This window comes from Tribolium madens, unplaced genomic scaffold (assembly GCF_015345945.1).
Source record: "Tribolium madens isolate multiple individuals breed KSU strain unplaced genomic scaffold, Tmad_KSU_1.1 Scaffold_20;HRSCAF=117;Tcas5.2_LG4, whole genome shotgun sequence".
NCBI lineage: Eukaryota > Metazoa > Arthropoda > Insecta > Coleoptera > Tenebrionidae > Tribolium > Tribolium madens.
Window position 1 is genome coordinate 5,596,368 of NW_025400985.1, and position 15,782 is coordinate 5,612,149.

General features: G+C 32.4%; 3 protein-coding genes across 7 annotated transcripts; 1 reads left to right on the top strand and 2 right to left on the bottom strand.

Annotated features, from left to right (window-relative positions):
* Window positions 1–407: 407 nt before the first annotated feature.
* On the bottom strand, window positions 408–11,601 carry LOC123005265 (beta-1,4-mannosyltransferase egh). 2 transcript variants are annotated; one of them, XM_044398942.1, is made up of 4 exons: window positions 11,555–11,601; window positions 11,404–11,510; window positions 10,342–11,348; window positions 408–2,189 (listed from the first exon to the last, which is right to left on the bottom strand). In XM_044398942.1, the coding sequence occupies exons 3-4, from the start codon at window positions 11,155–11,157 to the stop codon at window positions 1,617–1,619; spliced, it is 1,389 nt and encodes a 462-aa protein (XP_044254877.1). In that variant the 5' UTR covers window positions 11,158–11,348; window positions 11,404–11,510; window positions 11,555–11,601; the 3' UTR covers window positions 408–1,616. The 2 variants fall into 2 exon arrangements, with proteins under 2 accessions (XP_044254877.1, XP_044254878.1); XM_044398943.1 differs by lacking the exons at window positions 11,404–11,510; window positions 11,555–11,601 and having other exon boundaries at window positions 10,342–11,387.
* Window positions 11,602–11,706: 105 nt separating this feature from the next.
* On the top strand, window positions 11,707–14,892 carry LOC123005266 (triosephosphate isomerase). 4 transcript variants are annotated; one of them, XM_044398944.1, is made up of 3 exons: window positions 11,707–11,836; window positions 14,036–14,518; window positions 14,567–14,892. In XM_044398944.1, exons 1-3 carry the CDS (start codon window positions 11,775–11,777, stop codon window positions 14,841–14,843), a joined length of 822 nt encoding a protein of 273 aa, XP_044254879.1. In that variant the 5' UTR covers window positions 11,707–11,774; the 3' UTR covers window positions 14,844–14,892. The 4 variants fall into 4 exon arrangements, with proteins under 4 accessions (XP_044254879.1, XP_044254880.1, XP_044254881.1 ...); XM_044398945.1 differs by lacking the exon at window positions 11,707–11,836 and adding an exon at window positions 13,400–13,510; XM_044398946.1 differs by lacking the exon at window positions 11,707–11,836 and adding an exon at window positions 13,833–13,981 and having other exon boundaries at window positions 14,025–14,518.
* Window positions 14,888–15,472, bottom strand: LOC123005268 (barrier-to-autointegration factor). Its single transcript, XM_044398948.1, has 2 exons — window positions 15,270–15,472; window positions 14,888–15,212 (listed from the first exon to the last, which is right to left on the bottom strand). Exons 1-2 carry the CDS (start codon window positions 15,393–15,395, stop codon window positions 15,066–15,068), a joined length of 273 nt encoding a protein of 90 aa, XP_044254883.1. The 5' UTR covers window positions 15,396–15,472; the 3' UTR covers window positions 14,888–15,065.
* Window positions 15,473–15,782: the final 310 nt, after the last annotated feature.

The following is a 15,782-nucleotide window of genomic DNA, read 5'->3' on the forward strand; positions in this document are numbered from 1 at the left end:
TACATTTCTGTCGTTTTTGCATCAAGTATTTATTATATTATAAAGCAATAGGCCAAGAAAAAGAAACTTCGTTACTAATTTTAATAAAAAATATTTTCGTTTGTCAACAAGTGAAGTACTTACATTTTATTTCAGTAGGTTTGTAGGTAGTTAGCTCAAAGTGAGCAAACTCAGTAAAAATAAACTGTGACAATGATATTTGCAAAGCATCTTTATCAGCTGATAACCATCGAATCGCGACAAATTATAAAAGAATTTCGAGATGACTTTGAACGTGCTCCTTGACATGGAACGATAAAGTTTCACTTATTCCATGCGAGTATTCTCCGTGTTGGAACAAAGGAATTAAATTTGTCGGTTAATTTTTCGCATCCTGAAATGGTGTCATTAGGAAATAAAACAACTAAGTTATTGGTATTGTGCATTTTTATTACTTAACGTTTTGTACATAAAAAATCATCAGTCGGCTTTAAAACAACTTTTGCTTCTCGAAAAAATAGCCCGAAATCACAATGAACTACAAAAACTATCAGCTAAATAATAAGATCAACCGATACTATTTGGATAATCAATAATGACTAGTATGTCCTTAGTGAAAAATTTAATGAATTCATCATAAAAACATGAAGTTATTTACATACAATAAAAAATAATCTTTGGGGTATTCACTTATTTCTTAACAGTCACAATGAAGAGCCGGTGAGTATTAAAAAAATGTTGTTCTATTAACATGCACTAGACCAGTTTACTAAATGAACATGTTCACGTCTTAAATTAAATAATATAACAACTCTAGATCTTTGTTACTGTACAAGGAATAAGACGCTTGCAACACTAATTTATGACTTTAAAACACCAATCAAATAACAAACTACTTGATCAATAAAAATTTTGGCTGGACAATTTTTTGATTCTAAATCGTTTTGATTTACTTACTACAACAAAATTCGCTTATTTAATGGCAAGCTACAGTGGAAGCTAGTGAAGTCAATGCAAGGAAAACGGTGAAAGAAAATACGTATTTCGCGACTTAGGAACACATAAAAAAGCTGAATAAAGTTTTCGATAAAAGTCGGATATTTGGTCCTCCCGTACATTGTAATAAGGTAATTGTTTTGTACCGAAATTCGCGGAGGAGTTTTTATGGAACGTATAAATCTTGATAAGGCAGCATTTTAATAAAGCTGTCTGTAATAAGATGGAAAAAAACGAATGTTTGCATTTCTTATTGCACTATCAGCTCGTTTTAATGAAACGTCTAGAGCAGTGCATCAGATAACAAAACGTAAATACAGCGTGGCTCAACTAATAAGATTTTCCCAGTCTTATGTAGTTGGGACACGCGGTATTTAAAGAATTTTGCGTTTCAAAAAACGTAAATACTAATTTGGCGATTTCATAATTGATAATGGGATGACTCGTAATAAATACATGAATGAGGTGGTCAATTCTGAAACCGCTCCGTATCAATATAATTGATTTTTAATACGTTGTATATTTATAAAAGAACAACATAAAGTAAAAATTTATTTTCTACTGGAAGAAGGAAAATGAGAATACGTCCAACAGATCCGCATTTGGAACGCTTCTCATTTTCTGAATCCGTCTTCAGGCTCTTAGACCGTCACTGGCGGTCTGGCGTGCTTATTAACAACATAAAACTTATGTTTTTTGCCAAAAATCCCCCAAATTACGGCAACATTCTCGATAACTAAATTAAAGGGTATCACGAGTACCGCCCCGCACAGACAAAGTACAAATCGTCCCAGTCCGAACCTGTAAACCGTAAACGACTTTATGACACCGAACACAAACATGTAAATATTCACAGCACCGATAAATGCACAAATGAAGTCAATAATCGGCGGACAAGGGATGGGAAACTTCGACGCCAACACCAGATTTGAGACGGAGAGTGGTAAAGTGAGCCAAGAGTAGCACGAGCAAGCCAACAGGAGTTTATTCTTAAGTGGGATGGCCTTGGAGTGGACCACGAGGAGGATACCCTGGATCCAGCGTTTGCGCTGCTGAATGAAGTCCCAAAAGGTGAAAGGGGACTTCTCCCACATTTCGCCCTCAATGAAATTGAAACTGTAGCCTTTGCTAAAGGCTTTCATCGCAAAGAAGCAGTCTTCAGCGATCGAACCATCAAGGCCGTTGTCGAACGAGACTTCGCGTTCTGCGCCGACCTGGAACAAAAACGAGGGTCACTTTCCGTGAACTTGACAGAAAAAAACGAATGGACGACGAACTGGTTCTTCGAGTTCGACGCGAAACGCCAAAAATGACTCGCTGGAATTTTTAACCAACAAAAAGAATAATACCAGCGCAAGAGACATCTTAAAGTCGTAGAATTTTAATTTTCCTTTTTTGGAAGAACGAATGAAACCCGATTTTTCATAAAAGAGTTATCAATAATTTCAAAATAAACAAATCTGAATCACTGATTAATGTCCTCATTGCTTTAAAACAATATCTCTTTCCTCAAACGTATATTTGTCTGAGTCACCATCGTAGACTTTGATCAAAATAAGCCAACAGCACGAAACAATCAAAAGCATGAAAAAAAAACCAAAAACATCATTTTCCCATTTTGTTTGGATAGTTAATTCTTCGGTGTACTATAAAATATTTACTTTCTTCCGTCCTTGGGCATATTTTTCTTTCATCAACCCATTTACACTGTTTTGATCAATTTATGACGGCAAGTTACCGAAGTAGAAAAAGGCATTTGAAAACTTCCGGAGTGTTAATAGGTCAATCAAAAGAGTGACGTTTGATATGTGATTTTAACAAAAATTTTCACTATTTCCACAAACACAGAATAAATTTATCGTACGTTCACCTTCAAACTTCTCAATACCAAAAACTAACACACTAATCAGTGAATTTAATTATAGTAATTTTTCGTTAAAATAAATACAGTTTCCACCCAAACGGCGTGTACGGAGACAGGAAATGGCGAAAGCAGAAGCGTTATATCCTTCCGGTCACAAGAATACCGCGACAATCAATCATTAAAAAAAAGCGCTATTGTGTTCTATGCACTGAACATTTCAAGTCTTTAAGTAAATTCACAACATTTGATGGGAATTTTAATATCACAGAAATTCGCTTCAGTAGACTCTCATCTTTACTCCATTATTTGTCTCAAACATATTTCTTACGTGTCATTTAATCAGCTCTCATTAACTCTAATAACTGACATTATTTGTTCAGAGCACACACGTGTCTACCTTGTAACAATATTTTTACCAGTACATTGTTTGGCATCAAACTGTTGCAAGGACGTCTCATTATTGTTACCTGACTAATGTTAAATTCCACTAAATGTTTCTTCTTCAGGGAATACCAAATGATTCATGCCCACCAGATTTTTTTTTTAATTTACAGCCTCAAAGTGAATAATTCCTCTTTTGTAACAGAGGCATATGTGTAACAGATGATAAAAAAACTACCCAGCAACATCAACATCAAAAACTTAGAAGAGACGAAATAGAACGTAAGCTTTGATCACAATTTTTTTCGATAAAGTGAAGAATGATTCGAGTTATCTGGTGCAAAGTCGTAAGATTATTGTATTATCTGTATTTACGCAGATGAATCACTCTTTTTCCAATGAAAATGATCAAAACAGGATTTAATTAATAAAAAAAATCCCAAAACAATTCATTGATACACAATCAATGAAACATTCCATCCAAATTTCGAAATTTCGTTGTAACATTAGGTATTTATAGGTACAATAAATAAATTTGTGAGCAAGCAGTTGTGCGGCATGTGATTGTACTTAATTATTTAATTGCACGTAAATTTTAATTGTATACCACTAAAAAGGTGATTTCTCCTAGTTTTGACCCTTTTAATAAGAAAAACTATACAAAGTTTTTTATGAAAATACAAATATGTTTCACTTTCTGCTATTCTCTACTCGGAACTCTCATAAAATATGCAACGGTAGTAGTGCTTCTATTTGTTCACTTTCATTTTTTTCCATCGAAAAGCATTTCTTTGAACTACAACATCTACATTATTTATTTAGCGATAATTTATTTATTATCGTAGCCAATCATACGTGAAGTTTTTCGACCTCCAAGCCAAACTACTCTTTTATATGTACATAAAGAAACATTCGAACAGAATATTTCTTTTCCAAGGGACATTTTATTGCTTTCGGGGGCAATAAAACGCAGGTGAACCTTTTTTTAGGTAAATGGAGAAGGAAGAATAGATTTTTTCTAATAATAAGATTGAAGTGAAACTAGTACTTTGTCATTGAATTATTTAATCACGTATAACCAAAATTAACCTCGCCCAACTAATCAACTAATGAAATTCTGTTAAACCGACATGATGTTATTATTTCATTAAATAAATCATAGGCCATTCCTCCCCAGTACTTTGCCTAATTACAGGTTTGGTAACACAAGTAATAATAACACAAATTGGTGGTGCGATAAGTGTCCCAAATACTCAAATGCGGTTCTATCTATTAACCTATTTCCAAAATTGTGAACCAATCGCAAACAATTTAATTTCATACACAAAGCTAAATATTGAACAACAGGATTATCGCCACAATGCGACATTTTTGTACCGCGAACAGTTGGCAACCTTGCAAAACTCGCACAAAATATTCGTTATTTCGGGACATATTGATCGCCGATATTACATTTACCGTGAACTTTACTTCCGCTGCGGAGCATTCTCTCCTTTACACGCTAAAACAATCGATCATTTCGTACATAAATTTTAATAAAACTACGCGATGTAATTATTATTAGTCCATTTGTAAAGAATAGCATTCAACGAATTAAATTGAAATTGTTGACGATAATGGATCCACTAAACAATGTTATCGCAACATGAATCAATCACTGAAATTGGGCGGAATTTTCCGATTCTAAAAAATATATACCTTTTTAAAATCATTAGTTTTATGTGCACGCAGAAAGACATTAAATAGAAGAGACAATAATAATTATTTATAATATCCAAGGCTGTTGCTTGGCAGTTTATCGTTCCTAGTAGGTATCATGCCAAAAATAACCCACAATAAAGCAATTTATGTAACCGCGTTATGAAATTTAGAGGACATCCAATAAACACTTGCATCTTATTGATAAGGCAAGCAATATCGTTGCAATCAGCTTCGTGACTTTTTTTCTTATTGTAATAAGCAAAGCTAATTAAAATGGATGCAATAATTCATACTTAAAAAATCGAGATTGCAACACGACACGCAATGTAATTCGAGCTTTCCGCAAAATACGCCTGGATTTACCAATTCACAAAAAACGTGTAAATAAACGTAAATAAATAGTTAATTTTTATTTAAAATTTGTACAAAAGCATGGTAAAATTGGTAATTTGTGAATCGGCAGACGAAGGGTCAACGACAGGTTTATGAGAGTTTAAAAAAGTAATGACCATGTTTTATTGACGCATAAATATTTGGATGTGGATGAAAAATATACTTATCTTATCACTCTTATCAGTAGGCAGGCTATAGACGTGTCTCGGACCCCAGAGCCGTTGAGACAGATTTCGAAGAAATATTTTCAAAAAAATAGCTTCTTTTATTAGAACCCATAATAGGCCACATTGTAGGTACATGCCATTTTTCCAAGACATTTATTTAATATATTACAATTTAATAAAAACAGCCGCGAATACCTAAACTTTCAAATTGTATTTACTTCCATAAAAATTGCATAAAATTATAATAAATTCAGATTGCAAAATTCCAAAAAGTGAAATAAAACCGGATTTAAATAGCTGTTTATAAATTGATCTACAAGATTTAATTATTAATAAATTATGTCATAACAATTTGCCAAACATTTATGTAACATAACAAAAATACAAAGTCAGGCTTTTCTGACAATGACGACAATAAGAAAAATTTTAATCCACCATGATAGTAATCATCCACATTCACTGACGTAGTCACATATTTTGCTTCTTATAAATAAATCCTTAATGATTTACTGCCTCGTTCCACATTTGCACACAATAGATTTATAAATTTTGTTCTATATTTTCATAATTAAATATCAAATTTCGCTTTTTCTTGCATTACTTTCACCTATAATCTTATTTTCGAGAAATACAACTAACTTCACACAAATTTTACAAATACAAATACAAATAACAGGTATTTTATCCTCATTCCCATCATTGCATTTTTTATATTAACATATTTCACTTTCAAGGCAGCGATTCTCTAACCTTGTTCAAAGTTCATGTAGAATATTTGCAGTTGGTAGAAAATTAAAAAAAAAAACTTGTTCAAGGAACAAGAATATGAAATATTCCAAACTTTTGCAATTTGTAGCGAACTCATTAAACAAATAATATTCTTATTGGAACATAAAATAAAATGAATATTTCAAGTTTTTATTAGCTCGAAGCCTTTTATTTCTGTCGTCAATGCCAGTAGAAAGAAAGAATGCGACTTAGTTTCATTATTCCGATTTTACATCACATTCGAGGACGGACCAATTCAATCGAATTATTAATTGGTCTAAACACGCTACAAAAACTGTGTTGATTAAATAACCCAACGGAACTACTTTAAACGTTATTTTTGCGTTTCTGAGTCAGACATAAAGAGGCAAATATTTGCATTTGAAGCAGAAATCTTAGAAAGATTGGTGCAAATCTTCACAGAAGTGTAAATAGAATTTGGATTTCAAACAAAACGATTTCACGGTCTGTTAGATGAAAATGAGCGACGACGAAAAACTACTTTTAGCTAAGGCCAAGGACTGGGTCCAAAAATTTCGTTTAGAGGCTAGGCATACAAGAAACTATTGACTTGACTATTTTCAATCAAACGAGATGACCACTAAATCGATACTTAACATTTTACGTGTTTATTTTAAAAAGTATTCTATATAAGGAAAATGTGTATTAGCAGTTAACAAGTACTTAAATTAATGCTAATGAGCTAAATCAAAAACACTTTCAAAAATATAATCCGGATGAATTATGTTAAGTAGCCAAAATGTGCAAAGGTTAATTATCTCAATTTTTACACTTTCAGTGCAACAAATGCTAATCCAATGAAATCGCTGCAATTATTACCATTGGCGTTCAGTACACAATAATTTGTGTTGGCAGAAAGTGCAAACCTTGACCATTTCCCACTTAACTATTTACAAATTTAACACGTTTTACATAATTCCATTTCTTCACCTGCATCCCATTAATTTCGTTTAGCACAAATTAAATCTGACTTTTGCTAAATTACCCACTTGCACAATTCTAAAAATATTTTTTACATATCGATGCCAAACTTCCACGATTTTGGGAGTGTACGAACGTCACTAACTTTGTCAATAAAACCATCGAAAACGACACGAAAATCCACTTAAACGATGATCTAGCTATTTGTCTGAATTTTCATGTCAACAATAAGTGAACCACATATTTTAACACAATTAATGTAAATGACAATTATTAAAGGTCACATCGTTTTATTTGAACTGTTGGAAGTTTTCGACTTGTGAATTGACAAAATGCGAAACGGTTAATTAATAAACAATGCAACTGTCTATGTCGTGTTTATCAATATGCATGATTAAGCTGTCATCCATTGATGACGAATCCCTTTTTTCTAGGTTTATGATTTTTTAAATGACACTAACAGGAAAAATAAAAAAATACACTGAAAAGATTATTGTTGTGTAACACAAAGTTGACTATTAAATCGCAATTATTTATTAGATGTATAAACAATTATTGCATCAGTATTATTGTTTCAAACATTACAATATTAATGTTTCATGCTAGTTACTATTGTTAATTAATTTAATTGAATTGTGCAAAATTAAATTTGAAACAACAAACACTACTACAAAAAAAAATTAATAAAAAGTATAAGTACGAAACAAGCAAATAATAATTACTGTTAAGCACCTGCTAACAAGAATTGTTTAACAACGAAATTTAAAAATCCAAAACAAATAAAGCTTTATTCTCAGCAGGAAATCGTTGTCATAAATCATAAAATGTATATTTTTGAAATTCTGAGTAAAATTTGCAATAAGAGGCCGACCACGCACTAGTTAGAATGTGGTCTGTGGTAATGTAATAAGTAATAACAATAAGCACAATAAATGTGCAGTAATTTTTATCATTTATTACACTTGATTTCACATTTCTGACACGTTTTTCTATAAATGTAGAAATAAACTAATGAAAACATTGAACAAATCACAAAAAAGTCACGAAATTTTTCATTACTCAAAATGATTAGGCATGAAAATTAGTCATTATTTGGTGAGGCATTTATCTACCTACTTTTGCTCCAAAAATCCACGTCAATAAAGCCTTATTTAAAGGTATCTAGCGTATTTTCTGAATAAATAATCATATTTACAAATTATTGTATGCAATTATGCAGTAGGCACATACATATATTAAGTTTTTAAAAAATGTCAACAATGTGTTTTTTATAATAGAGGCACTAAAAATTACTTGTAAACAGTAACGTAACAAATGAACAAAAATTAAAGTTCAAGGTTAATAATTGTGATAAAATGAATTTCACAATTTATTAGGTATTGTATTTAAAAGTATCGCATTCAATTATTCTTTGTAAATCATAAGTGCACTCCAAGATTACGAAAAAAATATCAACAAATTGAGAACGTGAAAAAAAGAAAAATCTTTACAACAATCAAACAATTACCACTGACCGAATTCCGATCTTATCTTCAGTCCGAGAATTTTCATTGACTGAAGTAAGTACCTGTCCCCAATAAATGCATTAAGTACCGTCAATAAGAACTTCTAAAAGACTTCTTAATTCTAATCGCGTACTGTTAAATGCTCTGTAAAAACTGTTTACCTATCTAAATCATCAATCATTCGTTAGGTAGTAGCAACACTAACTTATTATGATTACTGCTAAATTACCGTCTCTGACGTCAGTTAGTTATTTTGGCAAATAGCTGTCTGGAACGAAATAAACAAACCTTGACCAAAATCACCCCAACGATAAGAATGCAACATCAAAGAACACAATCGTGAACCTGAGCGGAAAAAATAATCGTAATCATTTGCTATCTAAAGTGAGGTATTTCCGTTTTATTACCATTGTTTTAGAAGTCACTAAAGTAAAGTCTCGTGACACCTAGATTATAACTATTATCACATTACCAGTTATTACAAATTATAATTTTTTGAATTAAAATTATATGTTTCAACATAAACAGATATTTGGGGAAAATATGAACGTTATCTTGGTTCAACTAGACGAAGCTTCTTAATCTTATCATTACAATTTGACCAATTATTGTTGATTAAAATAAGCACAGTAGAACCCAGTACAAATATTAATTATAAACAAAAAACAAAAGATTATTCTTTGTTGGCAAATATAAAATATATAAAAAAAGAAACTAGTGATACGCAAATTAAAATTGACTGTTTGTATTATGAACGTTAATATTATTAATTTTTATGTATAAAAACAAATAAAAAGGTGTTAACTGTCTTGTTCCGTTCCTAATTTCCTAAAACTTTATCAAAATTAGCAAAACTGTAATTATGTTTCTAAAATAAACAATCAATAAATAAGTCAATTAACACATTTTAAGAACATAAACCAGTACATATTTAATTTTTTCTCATACTTGTAGAAGAAAATTATTAAAATTATGCTCACGTTTAGTTACAAATCATTACACCCTCAATTTAATAAATCAACAATAAAAATTAAGTTATATTAATTAATATTCATTCGAAAGTTAACAGCAATGAATGTTAAAAAAATAATTAAAAATGAGCACCCATTCAATGTATTTAAAAAAAACGGGTATGAAAACTTTTTAACTTTATTACCTAGTATAATTAACTTCTTGAGAGTCTTGACGAAGTAACAATTATTATTCTTAAAGCAAAGGATACGTTTTTTTCAGTTTTATTATGTGCGTCGGTATCTCTGATAAAAAGTGAAAATCATTTGAAAACTAGAACCTGCATCAGATTTCCATTATTTTACGTAATTTATGAACGTGCTCTAATAATAACGGAGTTTGTAGTAGTAAATCGATAAATCTGATTACTTTGCGACACCTGTAAGACACATAATGGCACCACATAAATCAGGATATTTGTTTGGATACCATTAAAAACGTATCCCACTAGACAGCCAATAACAGCACGTGAATTTCATTTACGAAAAAAACATTGGAAAAAAATATGCGTGTTTGCTACACATCAGTCACAATGATGCTACAAACTGACGTCCACAAATCATATTTTATGAAGTAAATATCGATCAAACATAAAAAATGAATGCAACTTTCGTTATTATCGGTCGATTTTTACCTGTGTGACGACAAACGATCCCTTCCAACTGAACAACGGCTTATGAAACATCCGAAATTGCAATTTGAGCTTTCCCATATCATCAGTGACTCTAAAAGAATCCGCTAAGGTCGTAATCCAATTAACCACTTCTTCGTTAGCGTAAGTAATCAACCCTTGTCCGAAATGATGCTTTCCATCCCCTACGAAATTTAAAATTCCTCGGACTGAATTCTCTGTTAGGAGAGTCTCTTCGTCGAGGTGGACAATCCAATCGTTTGGCGACAAGACATTGACGTCGTCCTCCAGACAATATTGTAAAGCTCGAGCTTTGAAAAGCGCCCCCGATTTCGTCCGGTAGTCTTGGGGAACCACAATTTCCCTCACCTTGCGGTGTTTCTCCAACCCCAGCTTCTTATCAGTAACGACTTCAATAAGGAAGTTCTCTAAGCCGGCGTCTAGACACTTGTTCATGTTCCGATTGACGTTATTTTTAACCAATTGCGGAAAATCACCCCTGGTCACCACCCTAATACAGATAAAGGGCGCTAAAATCGGTGACGCTTTTAATACAACTTTATCCGGGAACGCATTGTAATAAGTCAATCCGATGAAATTAAACAACACTTGGGGTAATGGGAGAAAAGTCACTAATCTAAGCAGGTAGAGCACCAACGCGCCCAAGTACCCGTACTGCACCCAGGGGTTGATGTCTTCGGCCGGGACGAAAAAGGCGCCGTCGAGGAGTTTAATCCCTCCGGTGAAGATCTCGAACATGAATATCACATAGATGAAGAGACAGCAGTGGAGATAGTGCTTCGCTTTGCTTGTCAACATTGTTATTTCGGCAAACAACCCTCGCACTCGACACTAAATCCGGTGGAAATCGCGATTTCTACTACTCGGTACCGGAAGGCTTTGACTACCAAGAGCTGGAACGTCACTTTACATATCACAGATAAAATGTGACGGATTTGCAGAAGCCGGTTTTCTAGCGTCCAACTACACCATCATTCGGYACCAGACATCTGCAATGAGAATGCTATCGCGGCTTTTCTGTTGACTCCTCTGTATGGGGCTTACGGAGGCATGCGCAACGCAGAAACCGATATTCAACATTTAATGGGTGTAGCTCGGCAAGGAATAATACAGCGGTGCTAATTCTATTGCATAAACACTGCCAAATTGTTCTAAAATTTACAATTTTACGACCATTGACAACATGTCAACTTACCTGTGTAAAGTTAAAAAGATTGAAATTTTTTTTCACTTCGTTTGTAAATAACTTGTTTTGAGCAAAAATCTTGATAAAATAAAATGTTATAAGAAAATAATTACAAAGAAAATTACACGAATAAACTATCATAAATGACAAAAAAACACTGACGTTGTTCTTGTCACGTTTGGTGTGGTTTCAAAATTTTTAATTTGACCATTTTAACAAAATTTTTAATATGTCTGAAGTCGATCCAGCTTGCACCCCAATAAAAATTGGGTCAGGACCAGATGCCAAAGTGTAAGTTCTTTTGGTTTCTTATTTAAAACTACAAACATACTTTTTAATACGAGTGATAAACGTATCACTTTTGTTCACTTGACGAGTAAATAAAATGTACTAAACCTTTTTAATTTAAAATTTTCTAGTTAAAAATAAAAAATTACCGATTTAAAAATCGTACGAGTTTAATTAAAGGCGGGCTTGCAGATAAATTAATGATTTACCAACGCTTCTATTTTTTTCTTAATTTTTCCTTTATATAATCAGGGTTGGGTCTAAATTAATACATAAATTTAATCATACTTTACGCTCACAAAGTTTAGTAAATTATTTATCTCTTGGGAAAAAATTCTAAAATATGCAACCAACTTTACGCTAACTAAAATCAATTATTTTAGGGTGTCTACGAAGTTTGTTTTACGTGAATTGTAATTAAAAGTTATGCAATTAAAACTTTAGGAAATAACATAATACGTGTTCCTGAAAAAAAAAATAACAGTAACATAAAATGTTATTTCTGGACCTGGATTTACCAAACAACAAAATCACTGAAAAACAATCAAATAAGCATTTGAAACAACCAAAAAAGAAAATGTTTATCCATTTTTATTTGTAACTAATTGCCCTGAACCAGCTTAAAATTCGTTTTTTAAGAATTTTAGGTCCTTATTTGTAGTTTTTTATTTTTTTGTCGCTTTCAATGCTTTTTGCATGTGTTAAATGCTTTGATCTAGAAGTAATAATAATAAGCCATTTTGGGATATGTAAAAACAAGGAATTCGTAACTTTTTTAAAGTCTTTTTGTGGTAACTGCGCTTGATTTTGAGAGATTCTCAACCACTTATTCGTGTGCTCAATTCTTGATGATTTATGAATCTTTGTTGTTTCCTTAGGTTAAAAATTAGTCCAGTTTAAGGAATTTTGTTTTTTTGATCGTTTTATATCTTTATTTAGCGTTTTTTATTGATTTTTTCATGTGCCAAATATCTTGGTCTAAAAGTAACATTTTATACAGGTGGTTCAAAAAAGTTTGGGACCATCTCGTGGGTGGTGAAAAAAGACATTCAACTCAACTTCAAGTTAAAAGTTTTCATGACAAAAATTGTTTGCTTTTCAAAGGTTTATTGGGTTAAGTTTTTAGCCATTCAAATCATGTATTCTTGAATTTAGTTAGCGGAAACTGCAAATTTTGCAGCAACAATAAACAGATATTTGTTGGGACTTATTGTGGTGTTTGGTGTATTTACAAAACGTTTAAAAAAACAAGCAAATTCAACAATAAATTAAATCCACAACATTGGAAACAAAAAAGCTAAGGTGCCTACATATGATAATTTACAAATTGTCAGTTCCGTCAGTTCTGTTTTTTTTTTTCAAAAAGTAAAGCTTAGAAAAAATCTGCACTCATTTTTATGGTTAGTTGAGAATCTAATAAGTCTTTTATGATCATTCGAAAGTTAGTCCAACAGTTTTAAATCATCCTGTATACTACAAAAAGATATTGGTGGGAAAATGTCGCAGAAAAATCACTCTGTATAACTAAATTGAATTTTTTGTTGACTTTTGTCATTATTTTGATAAATTAACTTCACTATAAAATTAATAAATAGCAAATAGATTATTTATAGACTATACGTTAACGACAATGCTCTTTAATCATGTATACAAGTTCACATATAATGTAATTATTAGGTAAGTGGTTTATTTCTGGAATACCTATAACAGACTTCTATAGAGCCTAGTTTATAAAAAAAAATGTTTACACAACTTAACACACTTTTTTTCATTAATTAAAAATATATAATAGTATTCGGAGTAAAGTTATAATTAGTAAAACAACAAATGCATGACCTTTCTGATAAAAATTCATTATCTATTTTAAAAAATACGAATTTGATAATGTTGTGAATGTCCTCCAATCATCAAAAGTCAACAAATAATCACACCATGTTTATCAGTCTTAATTAGTTTGAATTTTCGAAAAGAATTCAAATTTTTGTCCACTGCCTCTAAAACCGAAGCCATGCGTGAGCTCGCGAACGTTATCTGTCGAAGGTGGAGCTTGTTGACCTTTAAGCACTTGAAGGGTATTCAATGTTTCATCAATTTCATATCAAAGTTTAAAATCACCGGTTTGAGGACTTTGTCTAATCGCTAAAAAGTGTTCGTATAAAGCAGTGTTTTTTCTCTCATTTAAATCATTTAGTTTTTCTTCAGAAAGTGCAGCTGCAGCATGGGTCGAAAATTCGTAGTTGGGGGCAATTGGAAGATGAATGGAGATAAAAAACAAATCTCCGAGATCATCAACACCCTCAAAACTGGTCCCTTGAACTCTAACGCTGAAGTCATTGTTGGAGTGCCATCAATCTATCTAGAACATGTTCGAACAAACCTACCCCAAAGTATTGAAGTGGCTGCCCAAAACTGCTATAAAGTTCCTAAAGGCGCCTTCACTGGCGAGATTTCCCCTGCCATGATCAAAGATATTGGTGTGAATTGGGTGATTTTGGGGCATTCAGAGCGTCGCCAGATTTTTGGTGAAACTGATGAACTTATTGCTGAAAAAGTGGCTCATGCTTTGGAGTCAGGCTTGAAAGTTATAGCCTGCATAGGGGAGACTTTGGAGGAACGTGAAGGAGGTAAAACTGAAGAAGTTGTCTTCAGACAAACTAAAGCTATTGCTGGGAAAATAAAAGACTGGTAATTAATACTCGATTAGTAAAAAAGTAGTTTAATGGATTTTTTTAGGTCAAATGTTGTGATTGCTTATGAACCAGTTTGGGCCATAGGCACTGGAAAAACAGCCACTCCTCAACAAGCACAAGAAGTACACAAGGCTTTGAGACAATGGTTCTGTACAAACGTTGATGCTGATGTTGGAAATAATATCAGAATTCAATATGGGGGCTCCGTTACTGGGGCTAATTGCAAAGAATTGGCTGCCCAACCTGATATTGACGGATTTTTAGTAGGGGGTGCGTCCCTCAAGCCGGAATTTGTAAACATTGTAAACGCAAAGCAATAAATTTTAATTAATTATTTGTGTAAGTGAGTAATAAAAGACTTGAACGCTTTATATTATTTATTATGAATATGTTGATTAATAGAAATAATCCACATTTTGTGCTAAATTAAAATATTTCACTTATAAAAATATTTACATTAGTGATTTATAATTCCATCCATAACGTAAAACTTGAAGAGTTTTGTATTTAGCAGGAAACTGCACAAAAGAGGGCAAAAATATTTACAAAAACTCCTCACACCAGTCTTTCAAACACTGCCAACAATCTGCCGACTGTTTTGAATTCGCCTGACAAGTGTCTTTCATCCACTCTTGAAAAAGCTCTTGATTTTTCTTCAAAATTAAAAACTGGCCCAAAACCACATATGCCTAAAATATGCAAGATGTCAGCAAAAAAGTCAATTTATTGCAAAAACATAACCTCACCTTGTCAAATCCGGCAGAGGAAAGACGTTTACCTAAAACTTCACCCACACCTGCCAATTCCGTCACGGGCTTGTCCCCCATGGGCTCAGCAATGAAATTACGATGTTTTTGTGATGTGCTCGACATTTTTTCACTTTTTGTGAGTAAATTTTAAGTTTGCAAAAGACGAACGCACAAAATGCGTTGGCGGTAGCTAAACTCTAGAGCATTAGTTCCCAACCAGTGGTCCGTGAGACATCAAAAGTGGGTTTGCAAATTCATTATAAAAAATTAGTAAAAACTTGCGATGATATTAATTTAACAACCAGTAAACTAATTATTTGTAATAAGATGTAATTTTTCTTCAAGGAATTTATAATTTTGCCTCGGTGGTCTGCTGCATTTTAAAGGTTGGGAACCAATGCTTTAGATGTGTTACGTCACCGAAAAAAAAAATTCGGAAACATTATCAGATCGAAACAATAAAAATTCAGAAAAAAATAATTTTTTGTGTTAAATTTCAGTAAGTGCTCA